Here is a 21,373-nt window from a genome sequence, read left to right on the forward strand (position 1 = left end):
TTGTCTAAAGAGATGTGGATTCAGCAACGGCTGTTTAAGCCTGTATCTGACTTCAAAGAAAGCGTAGTCTGGTGCTTTGACTTAGGCAAGCACATATCTTTCTGAACCATGCCTGTAGTAGCTTTGCTAAAAATATCTGAAAAATCTTTCTGAACCACACCTGTGGTAGCTTTGCTAAAAACGTCTGCAAAAGTGGCTTTTAATTTGAAAATGGTAGTGTTCTCTCCAGTTTTGGGCTTATTTTCTTCCAAAACAACCCAACTGAGTTGTTTTTCTTTTGTTTTGCTTTGTAGAGAGCTTGTGAAAAGCATGTCCTTGGGTCATCTGTTTATAGGATCGTAGAATTGTAGAAGATACAAATTTGTAGAACATTAAACATCCTAGGCAGTACTTAAGGTAGTAGTATTCCTCTTTGTGTAGAAGGATTTTTTTTTACAAATCTGCATAAGATGTGTAACTGTGAATGTTAGAAGAATGTCATTAAGATACTTTATAGCAAATTATATGAAAATCAAAATGAAGGGAGAGTCATTCAAGTCCATGTTGTTAAGAAAAACAAAAGAAATAATTTTTGCTATTCTTAAAAACAAACTGTATGCAGAGACTGGCATTCAGTGATACCCTTCTCAGTTCTGTCAGAACCTGTCAGCTAAAAGCTTAGTGGGAAGTGGTCTTAACCTAGAAAAAGCTGTTTCTAATGTATGTATGTTTTTGCCTTCCTGGTTTTCAAATTATATTGCAAACCCTTAACGGTAGCCTTATGGCTTGGTGGAGGTTGTGGGTTTGAAATGAGCCTGATGACCTTGCAGTGTGAGTGCCCTGTGGCTGTTTGTGTCTTGCAGAGCGCGCGTACAGCCTGCCCGAGCAGTGCCGGGAGCAAAGGTATGAGTGCATGTCACGGAGAGCCGGCAGCAGGTCTGTGCCAGAATGCCATCTAGGGAGCCCTGTGGGCAAGAGACCTTCCTTCCACGGGGGCTTTGAGCAGTGGGGTAGAGGCCCCTGGCTTCTGTGAACTCATGCTTAAACCGTGTGCCAAGCTCAACCCAGCTCTCACCACACACATCCTGCAGCAGGGATTTACTGGGACGTGCAAAGTAGGGATGGGCTCCTGCCTGCTGCTGGGGCTCCTGTCCATTGTAGGAATGTCCAAAACACTGCAGTAAAAGCCAGGCAGCTTTTGATACCAGCTGTAATGTAGGCAAGCTTGTTACACGTTGCACATGCAGAGTGCTTATTGGCAAGTGTTACTTCTTTTTGTGTAGGGATAGCAATCTTTTTCATAATATGTTAAACCCACAAAAAAGCGTGTAATTGTAAATGTTAGGTGAAACAAGCACTGTCCAGATTCTGCTATATATTAATTGACTGTTGCTACTGGAATGAGGAACATTTTTTCACTGCCTTTTTTTTTAGGATTCAGGAAGAGGGATGGAATAAATATGTTGTACCCTCAAAAAATGAGTCTGAAAAATATAAAGTGAGTCGGACTTTCAGCTTTCTGATGAACAGGATGACCAGCGCACGGAATAAAGGCAAGGTAAGTTGGGATTTATGTCCATATTATTATGTATGATTATGTGACTGTAATTGAATGAATTATAGATGGAAGCTAATTTTTCATGTAAAGATAAATTGTTTATTACAAAACCACAAAAGTAATAGGAAGACTCTTTTCACTTTTCTAAAATTTAAAACACATGCAGGTTACCCTGAAATGGCATTTGTATTAAAAACGTTGTATTAAAAGCTTTCCTTTGATGTCATTAGCAATTCTGTGTAGTGATTTAGCAAATATTTAAATGTATGAATTACATTTAAGAAATATTTTCTTTGTTAAATAAAATTAAGAGATATGGGCCTATTCTTGGAATTGCTCTCCAAATGTAATTGAGTATGTAAACTTCTACATTAGGGTGTAATTAGTTGAATTTGCCTTATTTGAAGTTAATGGGAATTCTTGCGTAAGTAAACAATGCATAGTGTTAAAGAGTTTGAGAATTGAGGCCTGCACAGTCGAACAGGCCTACTATGGAAGGTAGATTACAGCACTGTAACTTAATTCTAAGGCATCTTAATTTTAGATTAATGACATCAGTTAGCAGCTTGAAGGACAGGCTTGGCCTACAGGCTCTTTCTGGGTGGCCTTTTGACAGTTTTGCAGGCTCTGTAGTATGCCCTCCTGTGCCCCAGGACATCCTAACAAACACAGAAGTGAAGGTGTTTGTCTGAGGCAGTACCTTCAGGAGTGTCAGGGCTGACAATGAACATGTGAACATGTGTGTCTGGTTGTGCAGCTTGTGTCTGTGGGTTCTCCTAAAGTATAACGCTCAGTAACTAGAAGTATAAGCTATATGTATAGTTATGCCAACAAGGGTGGTGGAAAAATAGGCAGAATTTATTAAATTTTTTACCACTCATTAAAAATAGGTTGTTTCTAATGTCTTCTAAGATCTAAAGATAACTTTTATAAATTTGCATAACTGCACCTCTATCTGCAGAGACATGAGTTATATACATGTAGAGGATATATACAGTGTGTACAGTGAATGAACAGCACTTCTAAAATTTTGTTTCCTGTCCCTCCTCTGTTTTTAGATTTCTCAATGTATTTCTGCCAGTCTTCCTTGATAATTCTTCCAGGCCTAGCTGCCAGTAAAAACAAGGCCTATATGATTTTAGAGCTTCAGCAGTATTGGGTATAAGAGTACAGTATGCTGTTGTAAGTCTTCCAGGACAGGGATTAAATATTCTAGAATCATTTGGTTTGATAAGGGAATATTTTTTTTTTATTTTTAAGATTGAATAATTTTTATTTAAATAATTATTTATTCTTTTAAAAAAAATTATTTATTTATTTATTTATTTATTTATTTATTTTCCTGCCTCTTTTTTTGGGGATGAAGACAAAAAATAAAGATACCAAAGATAAGGAGAAACCAACCAGGCACAATTTTACAAATGGGACTTTCCCAGGAGTTGTCCCATGTATGGTCTGTGAAAAGGCCCTCCTAGGAAAGGAGTCACTGCAATGTTCTTGTAAGTAGCTGCTGGCTTTTACTTGTGCATTTACAGTGCTCTGAGTGCTGTTCTGACATCCTGGTTCAGTGTGATGTTTGAAACCTTGTCATCATTTGGATGTACCTGCTTTATGTAATGAGCTGAGGTTGACAAGGGAGAGGGAGGAAGGACAGCAGGTAACAGATTCAGAAAGAAGCGTTGATCTCCTAGCCCTAGCACATTAGGCAGAAACTTCCTTCTAGCCTGTATCTGTACTCAAAGAATCCTGAGGATCATTTTAATAAGTGAATATAGAGTTTTCCCTGAAAAAGGGAAAACTGAAGCCTCAGAGTACATTTTCTGCAGACTGGGGACCCTGTTTGGTGCCAGGCTTTGAAACATACCTTCTCTTTCAGATTGCAGTGTGATTGTGCATAAAAGCTGCAAGGAGTGCGCTCCTGTGTGCACCAAGGTAACCTCCTACACTGATCTTACTAGAGGATACTTGCTTTCCAAGGGGCTGGAAACAATGAAGGAAAAAAGAAAATACGCATAGGCTGCCCAGACCTGGTGTCTGTGTGTGAAGGGCTGCAAGGGTGTTAGAATGGCTAATGTGAGCAACAGAGCAAGCACTGTTTGCTCTGTGTGCTTGAATAACAATTTTTAGTGGGGAGTCGAAAAAGTGTTTCACAAAGTGTTTGTATTTTTGAAGCTTAGACTCTGAAATGGTGTGCCTGAAGGGTTACAGAACAGGTTGAAAAGAAAGGCTTCTCAAAACCTCAGAGAGAAAGAACCCTTGTGTACGGGGGGAATTCCATATGTTTGGAATAATGGAAAGCAGAGATGGAAGGGGCTCTGGCCAGTGACCTCATCTACCTCCCCACCCTTGGGCTGGCTCACATCTTGGTAACAATTTGGGCAGATGTTTGTTTCACCCATTCTGGGAAATCTCTGGAGGAAGAGACTCCACAGATGCCTGCCTAGGCAATTGCTCCCAGTGTTCAGCTGCTTCTGAGCAGGGCAAAACCAGCACTCGAGCTGATGGATACTACCTTAACAGTTAAGAAGGAATGCATGCATGGTGAGGTTATCGTAACAAAGGCATAATCTTGAAAAGCAGGTGTAAGGCTACCGCCCTCAAGAAATAAAATGAGACTTGAAGAGAAATGTGCCACAATGATGCAAGTCATTTTTCACATTTGTGGAGTGTGTCTTTCTGGTGTAGCTGGGTTTTGCGTCATGGGGGCTTTCAAGGAGAGCATGATTCCATACTGATTCTTTGGCATAAACAAGCCTTAAATTGTACATAAATCAAGTGGGTTTAATTTTGTTTATAATTTTCACGTCATGGCCTTGCAGTAATTTCTGGGAAACTTTAGGCATTAAGACTGCTGAACTGACAGCTTTGGTTCCTGGGGATGGTGGGTTACTTGCAAGAGGACACAAGAGCCCTCAACTCATCTCAGCAAGAATGCAGTGCAGGAAATGTTCACTGACCCACGTGAAGTGAAGTATATGCCCAAGTACAGCAGGCTTTTGGTACAGATTTTGCAAAAGTCCACTTTGGAAGGGGGAGTGGTTCTGCCTTTGGTACCCATGCTTTAGATAGTGTACTACCGCAAATGCTTTGATCTTATTTGAGTATGAAGCCCTGATTGTGCACTTTTCTTGCAGCCTTTGCAGCCAATACTCATATAGAGAAAGTAGAATTTTGTAACTCAGTCTGCTTAGAAGAAATAGTTTTGTATTGTAGTACAAATAATATCCTACTTTGAATATTATTATCTACCAATAACTAATAAAATTAGTTATTGGAATGAATTAATACCATAATTTAGGACCACTTTCTTGTAGCCCTTTGTGTGATGGTGTATGTGATTGAGTTACTGACTTGACTGTTAAATACATTATCAGCTATGTGATTTCAAAAAATTCTTTTTTCCAGAAATCCCAGGAGAAATACCATAGTAAAAACAAGGTCCAGGTTGGTGTAACATGTAAGTTAGGTATAAACCTAGCATTTCTAAGGTAGGCCTTGATTAAAAATCATGGGACTGACAGCATGAACTTTCCCATGTAATTTCTCTGTTTCTAATTTTTCTTTCAATATCTGTAAGAAAGGGTGCGTGTCTCTAATATGAACGGATTTTTTTTGAGAGATCACTGTTGAATTAACTCGTCTTCTATTAAAATGAGTATGAATTGACTATACCTTCAGTGAAAACAACAAAAAAGTAGCCAGTTCTGTCTATGTCATTTATCTTGTGCACAAGTGTTCATACACCTATAGAGGATGTACGATTTGAGATTATTTCTTTATCAAATGATAGTCACTCTGGGGCTATTCCATATTGCCTACAGGCTTATTTTTATATTGTGTGAGAGAGCATTGAGGTCATGTACCTTGGCAAGTGGGCATTTTTGATGCCTGATGTAGGTCAATATGAACACCAGATAGCATTTCTCAGTATAAGTGTGCTGTTGATGACATACTCTGTCAAACAATGACAAACTCGTTGTTTCTCAAAATGTTGTGTTGTGCTTTGCCTCACAGATTCCCTGCCTGGAGACATTTCACAGATGGTGCTGTCCTCAGTGCATCCTTCTTTCTCAGTGCCTATTGGACTGTCTCCTGGAAAGAGGGAAGCCTCACAACAGCCCTACCTCTTGTCCAAAAGTATCCCCGGTGCCAGTTTGGAAAGGTAGAGGGGCAAATGCCAATGGACTATGCTAAATACATCCTTCAGGATTTCTAGGAAGATTTAAACCATGAAATAAATGTGTGTTTTTGTAATTTTATTTCTGCTCTAGAAGAGCTACACAATTTTCTGGACAAGACTCTGAGACTAGCACCTGGAAGTCCAAGTCACAGTCTGAAGAGATGTTACAAGCATTAGGGACCTTTTCTTCAATGGATGCTTTTATGATGGAAGGTGAGAATATTGCACAGATGTTGCATCTCATAGCTAGTATTGGGAAGTGAAAACTAGAAAAACTCCTTAGCTGATTTAGGAAGACACTTCATCTTCTCAAAGAAAAGCACTTGCTTTTGATAATTACATTTGCATCCCTCTTTAAAATGATGAAATCAAACACATTAATCTTAAAAAAGAACTTTTCCTTTCTTCCTTGAAACTAACTATTTTATAACTTTTGGAATATTTTAGTATGCTATTACCATTTTAAAGAAACAGGTATAAATGTACTGGCATCCTTGCAGAAACAGAACAGTAATGCACTTTTCTTTTGCACTCATCAAGTTGACTCTGTTGACAGCGTCCATTGCAAATTGTAAACCTGCAACACTTGTATTTTCTCAGTAGCCCAAATTCTTAACTCCTGATGATAAGCTGTGCTCTTACAATAGCTGCATAGCCTTATGAAGCAAATAGAAATAGATTTTTTGTGTAGCTAGGTGTGAGACTGAATTTGAAAGCTGAAGGGCTTTCACTCATGTAGGATGGTGCACATACCACTCACTGGACATCTGGTATTGGAAGTGTTGAATTTTATTTTTAAATTTTAAAAGGTTTATGCAAGCAAAGAGTTATAAAACTGATTTGAGGAAAGAAAAGTGTTTTTTACCTATTCTCCTCCCCTTCTGTCACAAAAGCAATTCAATACTTTGGTAATAATATTCACATTTGGCAAACTTTGCTGTAGTAAAGACAGTGCCAGCGTTTGCAGAAGTCTTAGCTATAGTTCATCTCTGTGATGTGTTCCCTATATGAATAGATCTACATGTGCCAAGGGACTTCCCTTACTCTTTGTATGTGTGGTGTTAAAGAAATATAAATTTTGTCATAGATGATGTGGATTTGTCTCAGTGGACTGATCTCTGCACAGATGCAGAAGAGTTTGAGGCAGACTCCTGGAGTCTTGTTGTGGATCCAATGTTCTGTAGCAAGCAAGAAAAGGATGTCGTCAAGCGGCAGGATGTCATATTTGGTCAGTATTTCAAAGCTCTGTGTAGGTTTAAATGCAATTTGGTGTATCAAATAGAGAGGGAATCTACGTGGTTTATGGCCAGAAGAATGAATGCTTCAACTCAAAACAACATGAAGGTTCAAAGAATATTTTTATCACAAAGTACTTCTCCTAAACTAAGGAAATGGATAGTAGTGGCTACCGGAGACATACCTAACCTGTTCACAGAATGGTTGAAATTAGAAGGGGCCTCATCCGATCCTCCGCTCAAGCTATTACAACCACAGCTTGTTCAGTGGGATACAGAGAGAATTGTGTCAGAGCCAGATAAATTAAGTCTTCCTGCTGACATAATCGATTAGGTTTGAGGCTCACACCCAAAAAGGAATTATGACTGTGTATTTGATAGACTGAACTCTGTCTTATAAGGTGTGCAGAATATTCAGGTGATTACTACACTATCCTTTTTTCTTTTATACCGCAGAGCTGATGCAAACAGAAGTACATCACATCCATACCCTGTTCATTATGTCTGAAATATTCAGGAAAGGGATGAAGGAAGAACTGCAGCTTGACCACAGCATAGTGGACAGAATATTCCCCTGCTTAGATGAGCTACTGGAGGTGCACAGGCAATTCTTCTGCAGAATGAAGGACAGGCGGCAGGAATCGTGTACGGCAGGGAGCGAGCGTAATTTTGTCATCAGCAGAATTGGGGACATCCTTGTGCAGCAGGTAGAAGCATCAGTTCTGTTAAGCCTTTAAGCGCTCAGGGTTCCAAATTTAAACAATTTTTTTACTCCAAAACTTCTGTGGGCAAGAAGACAATTATGGTTGGTCAAAAAGATTCAAAACCTGTCTTCCCCTGATTATTTCAGGATGAAATAACAATGCAAAAAGATATCATTATTGTGAGGTAGCTGTGGTGAACTTGGGGTGGATTTCTCCCTATGTAGTATGAGGGACAAGGGAAGTGATGAACTTCATGTTTGCAGTAGAAGGCTGCTGTCATACTATGGACTGCAAAAAATTGAAGTAATGGATTCACTTTATCAGCTGAGGAGAGATGTGAAGAATTGATGATGGAAAGGAAACTACCCATTAATTTCTTGCAGTAATCTGGCATCCCAGATCAATTACATCCCAGGATACTGCTCAGTAGGGAAGGTGTGGTTGCAAGGTGTTTCCTGTGGCTGAAGAATAGCTAACTGATGGCTTGGCATTCACACCTCAGTTCCTTGTTAAAGGGAGGTGTAGCTTTTCACCTTCTGTCAGTCTTTTTTCACTCCACTGAAATAAAGAGCTGAGATGTTAGCTTATCTAGAAACAATGTGGAGATCAGACAAAAGTAAATGAACCTCAGAGGGTTGTATTTGAAAAGAGGTGAAGGAAATGCACTTATAATGTTCTGGCTGTTACTGGCAAGAGTACAGTGGAGGTTGCTTGTGCTGTCTCCAGCCTGCGTTCCTCTTCTTGCTTCTAAAAACAGCTGGCATATTTTCATTCTGTAGTGACAGGCCTACAGACAGGTTAGTGAAATTCAGAGAACTTGATAAACCCTTAATGCAAAAGTTCCCTATTTGTACAAAATTCACTAGTTAAAATTCACTTTCCTGTCAGATAGAATGTTGAGCACAATCCACTTATTAATTTCTTCAGTTTTCAGAGGAAAATGCGACTAAAATGGAAAAAATATACGGAGAGTTTTGTAGCCATCAGAAAGAAGCTGTTAATCTCTTCAAAGAGCTGCAACAAAACAAGAAGTTCCAGAATTTTATTAAAGTAAGTTAATGTGGAATCATGAGCACTGTTGACAAAATGCTCAGGAAAAAGGTACATAGCTATTACTTAGATTTAGGGTTGGAATAATATTCAGTAACTCACTTTAAATGGCTAATAAAAATGGCAAAAGTTTTTTCTCCTTAACTAGTGAGCTGATAAATCACAGTTTTCTTTCAAATTTTAGAATGCTTTGGCATCCAGTGTGTATTACACACATGTTCCTGTTACAGTACGCCTCATCCCTCAGCACAGCAACTGTTCCTTGGGGATGGTTCCGATTACCCAGCATTTGTTTTAACTTATTCTAATGCTTTAAGATCATATTTCTTATTAGTCAATTGGTGGTTTAATATGTATTTACTACCTAAGGTATATATTTACATCTGTGCAGCTGAGAAATAGCAACCTGTTGGCACGACGCCGAGGAATCCCTGAATGCATTTTGCTCGTCACCCAGCGAATCACCAAATACCCTGTTCTGGTTGAAAGGATATTGCAATACTCAAAAGGTAAATAAAAGCTAAAGTGTTGCTTTATGTCTGAAATCCTAGCACACTTCTAACATAAGGAATTTGCACAGCTACAATATCACAAAAAATTCACTGCTCTGTTGAGATACAACCAGAGCAACGTAAATACCTAGTGTTCACGCAAATGTCACCTGAACAGGGCTGTCTGGTCTATATAGGTCTTGTCAAGGGTGGGTGGTGAAGATTTCTGATATTCCAGCCAGGTAGGCCGTAGAAGTCCCGAAGAACATACTTGTTTTAGGAAAAGACCTTGACTAAAATATGTGAACTAGCTCAGATGCACATGTGTACCTTTGGAATTTATTCTGGAGAAGACTTTTCTGGGTAGGGCTAGGCAAACATTTTGTAAATTACTCTCTGTTTTCTCAGGCAAAGCTTGAATGCCCTCTGGAACTTGGCATAACTTTTTACAATTACTGTTAACTTACAGATATTGCCCCCTAAATGGGCAATAAATGACTATTGTAGAAAGTTGCGTATACAATGCAAATCCTTTGTACTTGCAATCCTGTTTCAAGGGTACTTTTGTTTAGCAGAAAAATAATATGCTATATGATTTACTTAGCCACTAATTTTTTTTGAGTGCTTGCACCTCATGAATATGCCAGAAACTATTCAACGTGTATTTTTAGCTAATGAATAAATCTGAGGTACAGGTCATCTTTTAATAGGTGAGTCAAAGGTATATACCTCTAATAATTCTAGTAAAATGGTTGCAAGGTTCAACTTAAATTTAAAAATTTATGAATTTAAGGTTTGCATCATGCTGATTGTTTCTAGAAAGAAAGGAATGATATCTTCTCTTGATCATGCTGACTAGTGTCATGTTGTTTATTTTTTTGTTTCATACAGAAGGAACAGAAGAACATAAAGACTTGTGCAAAGCCCTTCGTCTAATTAAGGATATAATAGCAACAGTAGATTTGAAAGTGAATGAGTATGAGAAAAAGCAAAAGCTGTTGGAAATTCTCTGTAGAACTGAAAACAAAACATACACAAAACTGAAAAATGGCCATGTTTTTAGGAAGCAAGACTTGATGAGGAAAGAGAGGATACTTCTTCATGAAGGCTTAGTGTATTGGAAGACAGCCACTGGTCGGTTCAAAGGTATTTCATCTGAGCAGTAAAGTCCTTTAACTCTTTATTTGCAAATAACATTCAAAGACTGGTTAAAGAGTGAAAATACTTTATTGTGCTATATTGAAAATAAGAATGTCTGAGGTAATGGTATTGCCAATGTCACACTAATTTCTGGATGATCAGTTCCAGAAGGTGTGAGTAAACTGCGTAAGAACACAAATTCACATATAATACCATTTGCATTTCTTCTTCCAATCCCCTCCTTCTAGTTTTTTGTTTTTCAATTTCATTTTATAATATAATGTTTTCACTTGTACATTTTTATTGTTCGCAGTATTTGCCATTGAAAATAGCTTATTAACAACTCAGTGGCAATGAGACATCCATAGTAGAAAAGAAATTCTGAAGCCACATTTGGCTGGAGCACAATTTTTACATGCAAGCTCAGATTTTGATTTTTGGTGTTAATCATGTATTAGGGTTTGGGCTTTTTTTAGAAAAAACACTAGTTTTTGCTGTACAACTTTATAAAGCTGTCTGTTGATCATTATTCTAGAAACGCTTTTACCAGTCTAATTCTGTGCTGTGAGTGTGTGTTACAGCACAGACAAAGCAAGGTTATGTGAGATAGTCTTTGTCAGGCTTAGAGAAAGTTGTACTGCCATTGGTGCAAGGATTTCTTCTTTTTCTGGGCCTGTGTTGCAGCATGGTGCACTTTCCTGGGAGATACCAAGCAGGGATGTGCAAGTGCTTTATGCAGACCATGGGCTAATTCAGATATTTCCTGTTTAGTTTGCTGCAGGATTCTACAAGATATTTCTTCATCAGGGCTTTTCCCTTTACTTTATAGAGTAAGAATTTAACACTGATTGCACTAATTTTAATTAAAAGCCATTATTTTCCATTTCTCATTTTAAGACACCTTAGCTCTGCTTCTAACTGATGTACTACTGTTCTTACAAGAAAAGGATCAAAAATACATCTTTGCAGCTGTTGTGAGTATATTATCAGATATTTTAACACATATGTTGCAAATTTATTTGTATCTTTCTCAAAACTTAGGTCCTTATCCAGCTCATTTCCAGAAAACTTATGTTTTTCTAAAATCCTGGTATAGTATGTCAGTATATAGAAAATATAATTTCTTTTCAAAAGTAATTTTTTTTTGTGGAGAAGGATAAAAAAATCTTTAATGTTGTGCCTTACATGACTGTGAAGATGGGAAGTAATGCAGGCTCTTTCAGTTGTCTAATACAAATTTTAATTTTTTTGTTCCATAAAAAAACCAGAAGAACAGTTTTTACTGAAAATATAGTAGTAAACACACATAAAAGACATGAAAGGTCATGGAAAGAAGTTCCCAGACTATATAAATATAAACATTATATGAATGTTGTGTCTCAGTATCAGTGAGCCTCTGAGATTTTCTTTTTAGCATATATCTAGTGCTTAATTTGTTTGTTAACAAGGTAACATATTTTAAAGAATAGTTTAAAAGGATGTCTGATTACTCAAAACTTTCAGTAGTCTGACTATATCGGGACTAGTGAAAAATCATGTTTTTCCTAGAGTGTGGTGTTTCATAAGAAAGTAATTTGCTATGCGTGTGCTTTGACTGTTTCCTGCAGGACCAGAAGCCTTCAGTTATCTCCCTTCAGAAGCTCATTGTAAGAGAAGTAGCCAACGAAGAAAGGGGGATGTTTCTGATCAGTGCTTCATCTGTGGGGCCTGAGATGTATGAGGTTCATACCAGCTCCAAAGAAGAACGTAACAACTGGATGAGGCATATTCAAGAGGCAGTGGAAAGGTAGGGAAAGAAGGGTTTGGTTTTCATGCTGTTAGTCCAAAGCAGATGGGATGTTGGTTGGATATTCATGGCAGGATGTTCTTTGTTCTGCATTGTACTGGGTCCATCTGTGTGTTTGGGTTTTCCTTTGAGCTCAGGGTGCCAAAACCTCTTCATCACTCCTGCCATACTTCCCATATTCCTCCTGGTTTCCCACTGAATCAGCAGACCCTTTCTGTTCCTCATCAGACATCCTTACCAGCCATTTTACCAGCCTTCCCCCACCTTTGCCTTTGGCACTGACTGCTTTCCAGGGTCCTGCAGATGTCCATACAACCATTTTGAGAAAATCACAATTCATGCCTGTTATCTTGGCATTAGCTCATTAAGAATGGTGGGGAAAACATTGCTTTTGATGGGCCCAAGCTTAGGCTTGGGACAGCAGACCTGTGGGTGTGCACCAGCCACTCTCTCTGCTCAGTGCAGCCTTACCAGAATAATAAGGAGTCCTTCAGTCAGTTTGATGTCCACTTACTGCTTCTTAAAGAGGCAGACAAATGGCATGCTTCTGGATTGTTGCAAAAGGTGCTGGTGTTGTGTTCTGTTTATTGTGAACATAACATTGTATTGAAGACTAATATATGATGTGCAGATTTTGCTTTATCTACCTTTGTCTTTTATCTTTGAAGTTGTCCAGAGGAAGAAGAAGAAGAAGTAAAAATGAGTGAATCTGATGAGGACAGGCGTACTGCTGAGGCCAAGGCATACAGAATTCAGAAATATCAAGGTGTGGTACCTTTCCTGTTGCTCTGAGTGCTCCAGGATCCTCAGCATTCAGATTGAATTAGTCATGCACCCATACTGGCTGGTGTGTTCAAAGTGGCTCAGCAGGCAGAGTCAGAGCAGAGACAGATGAGGTGGTCTGATGGTATAACGTAAGTGTAGTAAAAGAGAAGCATGTTTTTTCCAAACACTTTAATGTTTTTGCTACATTTCTATAACTAAAAAATAAAAGTAAAAATTGATGTTTTCAAAACAAATACTGAATTTCACAGATTAGCATCAGGACCAGGTAGTTCTGGGTTTGTGAAAATACCTTGAATCTTCAAAATTGTGTGGCTTTGTGCTTTTTATGGCACTTTGTCCTTTGCTGCTAATATTTTTATCTGCTAGTAACTCCCATATCTTAATACTGCCATGAGGAGAGAAATTGCAGCAATGTCTGTCCTACTGAGAGCCACATCCTTGTGCTGAAAGTAGGTGTTCTCTGAGGTTGAGGCCGTGAGTTATTAGCACACATGAGCCAAGTGCTTTTCCAGGAGGTACAACTAACAGGTTGTTGTGAGAAAAGAGCAGTAATGAGGGCCAGAGAGGGCAGCCAAAGCCACCTCATTAGGGTAGGGCTTTGGCCTAGACTTTGCAAGGGTGTATGTTAGCTTTCATTTGGACAGACTGTGGGATGAACTTGGATGAATTTGGGTCCTGGCCACTTAAAAGAAGCTTAACTTGAATTAGCACTTCCTACATGGCATAAAGATTAGAAAGGTGAATGGGGAGCATGCTTTCCCTGCAGCATAAAAAATGATAACACAGTTTTCAATTTTGCACTGATTTGCACTCAATTTTGGTTGACAGAATCACTGAGTAACCAGGACCAGCAAATCTGCAGTTATTTAGAAGAAAAGTTGCGTATCTATGCAGAACTGGGAGATATGTGTGGGTTTGAAGATGTCCATGTAGAACCTCACCTGCTTATCAAACCTGATTCCGGAGAAACTCCACAGGCTGCTTCACTGCTGGCAGCAGCACTCAGAGAAGGTGAGTTTGCACGGGAAGAGTGGATTGGTGGCTCTTCGTGTGGGCAGATATTCTAAGGTAACCAAATGCAGACATGTAGCCTTGTGTTGCAATTCTGTCAAGTCTCAAGAAGTGGCAGTGTCAAAAATTGCCAAAGGGCATAGAAGAAAAATCTGCCATGGTTATTTTTGTCAGATACAGGAGATGGTACCTGCCATCGGATGGTATCTGGTGCCAGATTTTAAAATATGTTTAGGGCATAGCATCAAATATATGCAGGCAGGGGCATAGTGTTAGGTTCTTAGCTCTCCTCACAGTACAGCTCTGTGAAGCACAGCAGGGGAGAAGCTTGTATGCAGTATGGTATTGCACCTGGTCCCCAACTTTCACCTACCTTGGCTGATTTTGATGTCACTTCAGAATCTTGTATCATCACATACAGAGCAAATCAAATTTCTACCACGAAACACCTGCCACAATTGCTGTAGGAGCCCTGTTTTTTCTGCCTACTATCTATTAGGATGTTGGTAGATGGCTGCACCATCTACAGTGCTGTCCTACAAAGGAAGGAAGGGAATGGTATTTGTAGATATCTTCCCTAGCTGGATCTTCAACTAAACTTCTCCTAAACTTAGTGGAAGGGAGCCCTGGTAAATGAAGTCCTGATTTTAGCATCACCTAAATTGAGAACTGTGTGCTACTAGCAACATTTCAACCAAGCAGTGGAACTTGGTCTTCATCATCATTATAAAGTCAAAAGCATTTTATTGACAAAATTGATTAAATTTGTGTACAGTACAGTAAGTCAGTGATAAAACAGAAAAAACTTGAAATGGCAGCCTATACTTATTCCACATCTTCTTCTACCCACTTCTGTATTTTTCACTTTCTCTCATGCTGTTGTTGATGTTGATGATGTCGTGGATTTCAGGACTCTACAACACTTTCTGTGAGCTTACAGTTGTTTACATTGTAGACAAGTTGTGGGGATCATTTTCCAGGATGGAAATAGTAAGTTCCTGAGCTAATAGCAGACTCTATGGAAATAAAGCATTGCTCACAGTAGACAAAGACAGAATTACATAGTGCTTAGGCAAATTAGGTATACACAAATCCATGAGATGAGATGGGATAAATCCAAGGCTGCACAGCAAGCTGGCCAATGTTACTGGGATGCTGTTTTCTGTCAACTTTGAAAGTCACAGTGATCAGGAGAGAATCCTGACGACTGGAAGAAAGCAAGCCTCACACTCCAAGAAGGAATATATAGAGAAATAAAAAACGGTCAGTCTCACCATCATCTCTGAGATAATCCTCTTGGAAGGCATTTCCAAGAACCTGAAAGACAGGAAGATGATTTGAAACAAATGTCACAGATTAATTAGGGCAAGTTGTGTCTGACTAACCTGACGGGTTTTATGGTGAGAGAAGGGTGCATGTTGGTTACCTTGACATCTCTCAGACCTTCCATACTGTTTGCACTGTCTGTAGTTTCCTTACATCTGAATTGATGTAAACTGCTTAACTGGGTGGAAGACAGACTGGACTACTGGGCTGAAGGGGTCAGTCATATGACATCCAGTTGGTATCATGTTATTAGGGGACTCTCTTAGGGAATGTATCCTGAGACCAGTGGTGTTCAACATATTAATTAATGCAGTTAACCTCGGGATTGAGTACACTCTTAGCAAACCCATGACTGTCATGGTGAGAGGTGGAGCATTCAGTGAGGTGGAGAGACCTCTACAGATGGGGAAAATGGTAAGAGGAACACTTAGACGTTTGACAAAGACAAATGCAAAGTCCTGCATCTCAGGTGATGTAATCCTGTATGTTGGTACAGACTGGCCACTGATGGGCTGGAAAATTCCTTTGTAGAAGCGGACCTGGGAGTCCTACTCAACAGCAGGTTGACTAGGAGGCAGCAGTTGCACTTGTGGCAAAGATGCCCAACTGCTTCCTGGGCTGCTGCAGTAGGAGGAGAGTTGCCAGCAAGTTGAGGGAGGTGATTATTTCTCTGCTTAACCCTGGCGAGTCCTATCTGGGCTGCCATGACAAATGCTGCACTTTCCCTGGCCAAGGGAGACATTGACAAAGTAGAACAAATCCAGTGAAAGGCACCAGAATGACTAGAGGGTGGGAGGACATGATGTCTGAAGACAAGCTGAAGTAGCTGACTTGGTGGAATCTCATTACTGTCCACAGCAGCTTAATAGGAGGATATAGAGAAGCTGGATTTTTGCAGAGGCACATGACAATAAAAGAACACAGGGATAAGAGACAATAGTCCTGTGGTGAAACACAGGCAATTCCAATTAACTAAAATTAAAAATGAAATGCTATGAGAGTGTTAAAAAATTGGAACAGGTTTCTCAGGGAGACTTTGAAGTTTCCATCTTTGGAGGCGTTAAAGTCTTGTTGTGCGGTGCTCTGAGCAACACAATTTAGACTGACCAGGTTTCAGTGAAGTGCAGGACTAGGGGACCTCTGAAACTCTCTGACAAGCTAAATTATTCCATGTTCAAACATTTCTATGTCATTGAGTGCATTCATGCACTAAGGAGCTATTTAAGGGATGTCTGTAATTCTGCATGTTTTCCTCTTTAGTTGAAAGTCTCCACACTGCTGTAACAACATCACAAGTGAGTGAAATAGACAGATCACCAGAGGAAAGTACTGAGGAATTAAGTGTGAAGCATAGATTCGCTACCAATGAAATACTGGAATCTGTTCTGGGTGGTGAGTAAAATTTGATTCTTTTACATCTTTAGAGTGCTAAAATAATTGATACCAGATTGGTTTTTTGGAAAGCCTCCATAGTTTAGGACAGAATCAATAGAAAATAATGTAATAGAAGTTGTCTTTGGGCAAATGCTCAGGTAGTGTAAATTGTTACATAACTCTGTTGAAAGCACACTTTCTTGTCATTGTTGTTAAGCTCTGCACCTAATCTATATTGCAATATAGGCCATTTCTCTTATTGTCAGGAGGGTTGAAAACTGGGATTAATATTCCAATAATTTCAGCTGCAAAGGGTAGCATTAATTTCTCACAACAAACTTGTGACTAAAGTTGTGTAAAAAACATTGCTACAGAGCATTTTTATTGTTATGGTTACACTCATCTCCAACCTTTCATAAATGAAATAGTGCTAATTTGTAAGGTAGGAAAACTGAGTTGAGCCATGTGTGCCATCATGGCTTGCAAATTAGTTTTTCGCCAGCCTAGGATCCATTATGGAACTACAAACTATAAAAATCACTTTCTCATAGTCCTGAGTAGCTGTAGAAAAGCATGCTCTTTGTTTTTCTAGTGAGTATATGCTTTGATACCTTTCTTATGAATTTTCTTGGGTCTTTATTTGTTAGATGCAGAAAGAAAAGAAATTGAAGAATCACCAGAAATTGATCTCAGTGTTGAAAAGGAAATGGCAGGTGCTGATCTTGAGGATAAGGTATTGCAAACAGTTTTTCCTCCTGCATTGCACACAGCAGTCTGGGCACTGTGTATGTACATGCCATTCAAATTTTTATGGGGATTTTCACTCAGATCCAGGTAATTCAGTCTAATAGAGGTCACAGTAATTGATAATAAAATTTTAAAAAGCAGCCATAAACAATCCAAGCAAAGAATGATTTTTCTGCAAGGCTTGAGATCAGTGAGTTGTAATACCAGGCAGTGTTTTCAAACCACTTGTATGGGCTGTTCCTGTTCACAGGATGATGAAAGTCTCCTGCAGTGACAGAGTCCTCAGCTAATGCAAGGAACACTTGTGCATTGGAAGAACTTTGTCCTGAGAACAAGCACATAAGATAGGATGAAGATTTTCACACCACCTTACTTCAGAATTTGAATCAAAACAGAATACAGCAATTAGAGAGTAGAAGAGAAAGTGCCCATTTTTCAAAGTCCTATAGCTGATAAGCAAATCTGGGGAGAAAAGCAGAATCAAAAATCAGTTCTGGGCAAGACTAGGAATGACAAATTTTATGCAGCGGCAGAGTGTTGGAGTAAGCAACAGAAATTACTGTGTGAAAATAAAGTGAACTGTCATAGTGTAGTTCTTAGGTGGAGAATAAGAATCACAAAAGGAATAAAGAGGAGAGACAAGAATGTGAGATACAGACTTTGAAATGGAAAGAAAACTTTGCTCGAAAGTTTAGCATTAACATACTGTATTTGCATCAGGTCTGAAAGAGGGCTTGTGTGCCTAAAACCTTGTGTTTGTTTGTTTTCTATATTAAGAATACTCTTGCTAATACACTAATCTCTCTATAACCTCACCTTATGCTTCGCACTAGATCATCTTACTTATCAGACTGCTGATAGAAGGGAGCAAGAGGAAGAATGTGAGTGGAAAAAATATTTGAAAACAAAGTGAGGGAGCAGGTGAAGAGGAATAAAACCTAGAGAGGGTGGAGGGGCTCAGATGTAGCCCGCTAAAAATTGCAGTAGCTCTACATGAAAACTTTGCCATTGGGGTTATAGAGAAGGTAGAGCTGAGCTTTTTTCAGAGGTGTGCAGCAAAAGGATGAGTGTCCAAGATTACAAGTTGCAGCAAGGGAAATTCTGAGTGTATATAAGGAAAAAAAAATCAGTGCAAGGATGATCAAGGAGCAGTGTTTGTCCAAAGAGGTTGTGGGGGTCTCTACCATTGGAGGTTTCCTGGATTTGACTGGAGAAGGCCTTCAGCAAGCTCCTCTAACTTTGAAGATATGTCTATTCATAAAGCTGGAGGGACCTGCATCCAATTCTTCCGCTCTAAATCATCATCCTGTTATTTATGGCCTGTTGTTTGGGGAGGCATGTATGACATCTTCTGATACTATGTCAGAATCAGAGGTACCAGGAGGTGGCAGAATGATCAAAGAAAACAGGCAAGGCAAGGGCTTTCCAGGGAAGTGGGTGTGCCGTCCCAGGGTTGTGGGGTGACGGCTCTGGACTCAGCCCAACTAGCTTGGGAAAACAGGAGCTGGACAGGGCAGCAGGAGCTCTCAGCTTGAAGGTTAGATGCTGACTAGATACTGGAAGGAAGAGCATTGTCCCTGCAACGTGAGTGAAGGCTCCCCAGTGGGCAGCTGTGAGAAGTGATCCTCATCTTGTCTCCCCTGCTCCTGCCTTTTAAGTGTATCTCTCCAGGCATTGTTCAAAGCACAGTACAGCCTGCCCTGGAATCTGACCATCTTCATCTCTCTGAACCAAGGTGATCAGTAACAGAGGCAGAGAGGTGGCCTTCAGCACAGTTAAACACCTGAAATTACTGCTTCACTCCTAGCTGGACTTGCAGGGCATGTGCCAGCCCAGCTAAGCCTTCCTCAGCCTCATGTCCTAGCACTCCAGTGGTGCTGCAGTGAGGGGACCATGGGCACTGGGACTGGCCACTTGCAACTCCTTGGTCAAGCCAATATCAGACAAACCTTCCCCTGTGCACATCCATTTTCAGTTAAAAAGGGCTTAAAAACCTGAGGGAAACCCTGCTCTTGTTCAGTGTGCAGGCTCTCCCTTGTTCACTCTTCCTCACCCTTCCAGCATTATCTCCTTTCTCTCCCTCCTGGCCCTGTGCTGCCTCCTTACCCACTGCACACCATCCAGCTAAGGAAAAGCACAGCTATCTTGAGTCCATTCTTGTGCTGCACAAAGACATCCATGCAAAATCCTTCGCTTTCACAGCAGAGCTGAGCTTTCCTATGGCTTGGGGTTACAGTGAGAAGGAGGAGGTGAAGATGTGGAGGGGGAGTGGAAGGAAATACTGAAGAGATATAATGAGAGAAAGAGTAGTGGAGGAAATGATGCAGCTGGTACTCCCTTTGCCCCAAGGGTGTCTGTGCTGGGTTGTGTTTAGGGGGCTGGTCTTTCTCATTTTGATTTTCAGTTATTGCATCTAAATGTAGCAGATGCTTTGCTCTCTGTGGTGGAAAATGACACTCAGTAGAGAACTTAAAGAGAATCAGAGAGAAAACAAATATTCCCCAAACTCTCCTCAGCTTCTTTGGAAAAAAAAAAAAAAGAAGGAAAAATCATACAGGAAGTCTTTTCAGCATAGTCTCAGAAGGGATTGTATTTGAAACAGTCCTCACCATTTCATCTTATCTTTCTCAGAGGAGCTGTTTTTCATGCTGAAGGGATTATGGGTAGCTTCACCCCATAAATTTAGAGAGCTTCTTAGGAAAAGGGAGCAGGATGGAAAGTGTGAAGCAGCTGTGCCTTGCTGCAGAGGACAGTAGTGACCATGCTGGTGCCTTTTGTAGTGTGTACTGGGCACAGCATCTCACAGGGTACCTAAGGCATTTTTTGTGATCCAATAACATGCCTTCGTGCTAGTTTCTTAGTACATTATTATCTCTAATTTTGAAGATTCTTATGCTGTTTCGTCCTACTGTAATTAATCTTTACCCACTGGGCTGTATATACAGAAATCTGTATATACAACAGATATATAAAAACTCTCAAGTAAACAAAGAATGAATTGAAATGTCCTTTCTGTGTAGCATTACTTACAAGGGATTAAAATTGTGGATGAAATAGTTTTATTTGTACACTTGTGTTCAGAATCTCTAGTAATTTCCACGGAAACTCCATTATTGATGTATTATTAGTCTTCACAGATTGTTGCTCCTGTCTTTTTTAATATACCCACAAAAAGGGTTGACTCAGTACATATTTCCTAGCCACATGTCCTCACTAGTTTAAAAAAAATTACCTTGATGATACAACTTTAAAGTTTAAAACAACTTTTTAAACCTACATGTGTTTATTTTAGGGAGCAAATATGAATTTTTCAGAATCTACAGGGACAGAGGTGAGTTAATTTAAACTTCAGACGGAATGTAGTAATTATTTAGTTAACAGTGGTCAAAGCTTTGAAAATTCTTCTCTTTTATTTTCTAGATTGTACAAGCAATCCAGAACTTAACCCGTCTCTTATACAGCATGCAGGTGACTACTCCACTACTAACTTCAGAGAGTGTTTACTTTTAAAGAATTGTTTTCCTGTTGTCCTACTTTTAGACATTGTTAGTTGATCCTGATCTCTTCTGACTGTTGCATAAGTTGTTGCGGAATACAGTTTTATTCTACATCAGTGGTAGGTTTCTTTTAAGAACTGAATAATACTAACCTGCTTGGAGATCAATCCCTCCTCCCAAAAGAGAATGTCTGTACAGTCCAAAAACCTAGCAGGAAAGTAAAATGATGGCTACACTTGAACTGATGTCATTCCACATGCAGATTTCTGAAATTATAGTTCAAAGAATTGAAAAAAAAATTGTATTTTGATTAGATTGTTCTCCTGGCTAGTAATAAGCAGTAATTTGGCCAGGTAGCCCAGGCAGCAAACTCAGCCCATTTTAGGTGCTTAAATCTCACTTACTTTGGGCCTTACTTACTTTACTTACTTGCTACACTTACTGTAGAGCCTTAGTATGAAGTATTTGCCTCTTTTATGCTAAGCTTGAATGTCTTAACTTACTTCTTA

General features: G+C 39.5%; 1 protein-coding gene across 1 annotated transcript in view; it reads left to right on the forward strand.

Moving 5' to 3' along the window:
- The window catches only part of ARHGEF28 (Rho guanine nucleotide exchange factor 28), an 84,890-nt gene that overhangs the window by 40,639 nt on the left and 22,878 nt on the right, over positions 1-21,373 (forward strand). The window contains exons 8-27 of the mRNA XM_030968444.1: positions 843-882; positions 1,414-1,537; positions 2,904-3,036; positions 3,414-3,469; positions 4,943-4,994; positions 5,552-5,699; positions 5,809-5,930; positions 6,805-6,945; positions 7,409-7,659; positions 8,584-8,706; positions 9,098-9,215; positions 10,089-10,343; positions 11,235-11,311; positions 11,945-12,123; positions 12,792-12,889; positions 13,738-13,920; positions 16,507-16,638; positions 17,268-17,353; positions 20,660-20,698; positions 20,788-20,835. Coding sequence (XP_030824304.1) covers positions 843-882; positions 1,414-1,537; positions 2,904-3,036; positions 3,414-3,469; positions 4,943-4,994; positions 5,552-5,699; positions 5,809-5,930; positions 6,805-6,945; positions 7,409-7,659; positions 8,584-8,706; positions 9,098-9,215; positions 10,089-10,343; positions 11,235-11,311; positions 11,945-12,123; positions 12,792-12,889; positions 13,738-13,920; positions 16,507-16,638; positions 17,268-17,353; positions 20,660-20,698; positions 20,788-20,835 — 2,405 coding nt within the window. The remainder of the gene's footprint in view (positions 1-842; positions 883-1,413; positions 1,538-2,903; positions 3,037-3,413; positions 3,470-4,942; positions 4,995-5,551; positions 5,700-5,808; positions 5,931-6,804; positions 6,946-7,408; positions 7,660-8,583; positions 8,707-9,097; positions 9,216-10,088; positions 10,344-11,234; positions 11,312-11,944; positions 12,124-12,791; positions 12,890-13,737; positions 13,921-16,506; positions 16,639-17,267; positions 17,354-20,659; positions 20,699-20,787; positions 20,836-21,373) is intronic.

The sequence above is a fragment of the Camarhynchus parvulus genome, chromosome Z (assembly GCF_901933205.1).
Source record: "Camarhynchus parvulus chromosome Z, STF_HiC, whole genome shotgun sequence".
Lineage (NCBI taxonomy): Eukaryota > Metazoa > Chordata > Aves > Passeriformes > Thraupidae > Camarhynchus > Camarhynchus parvulus.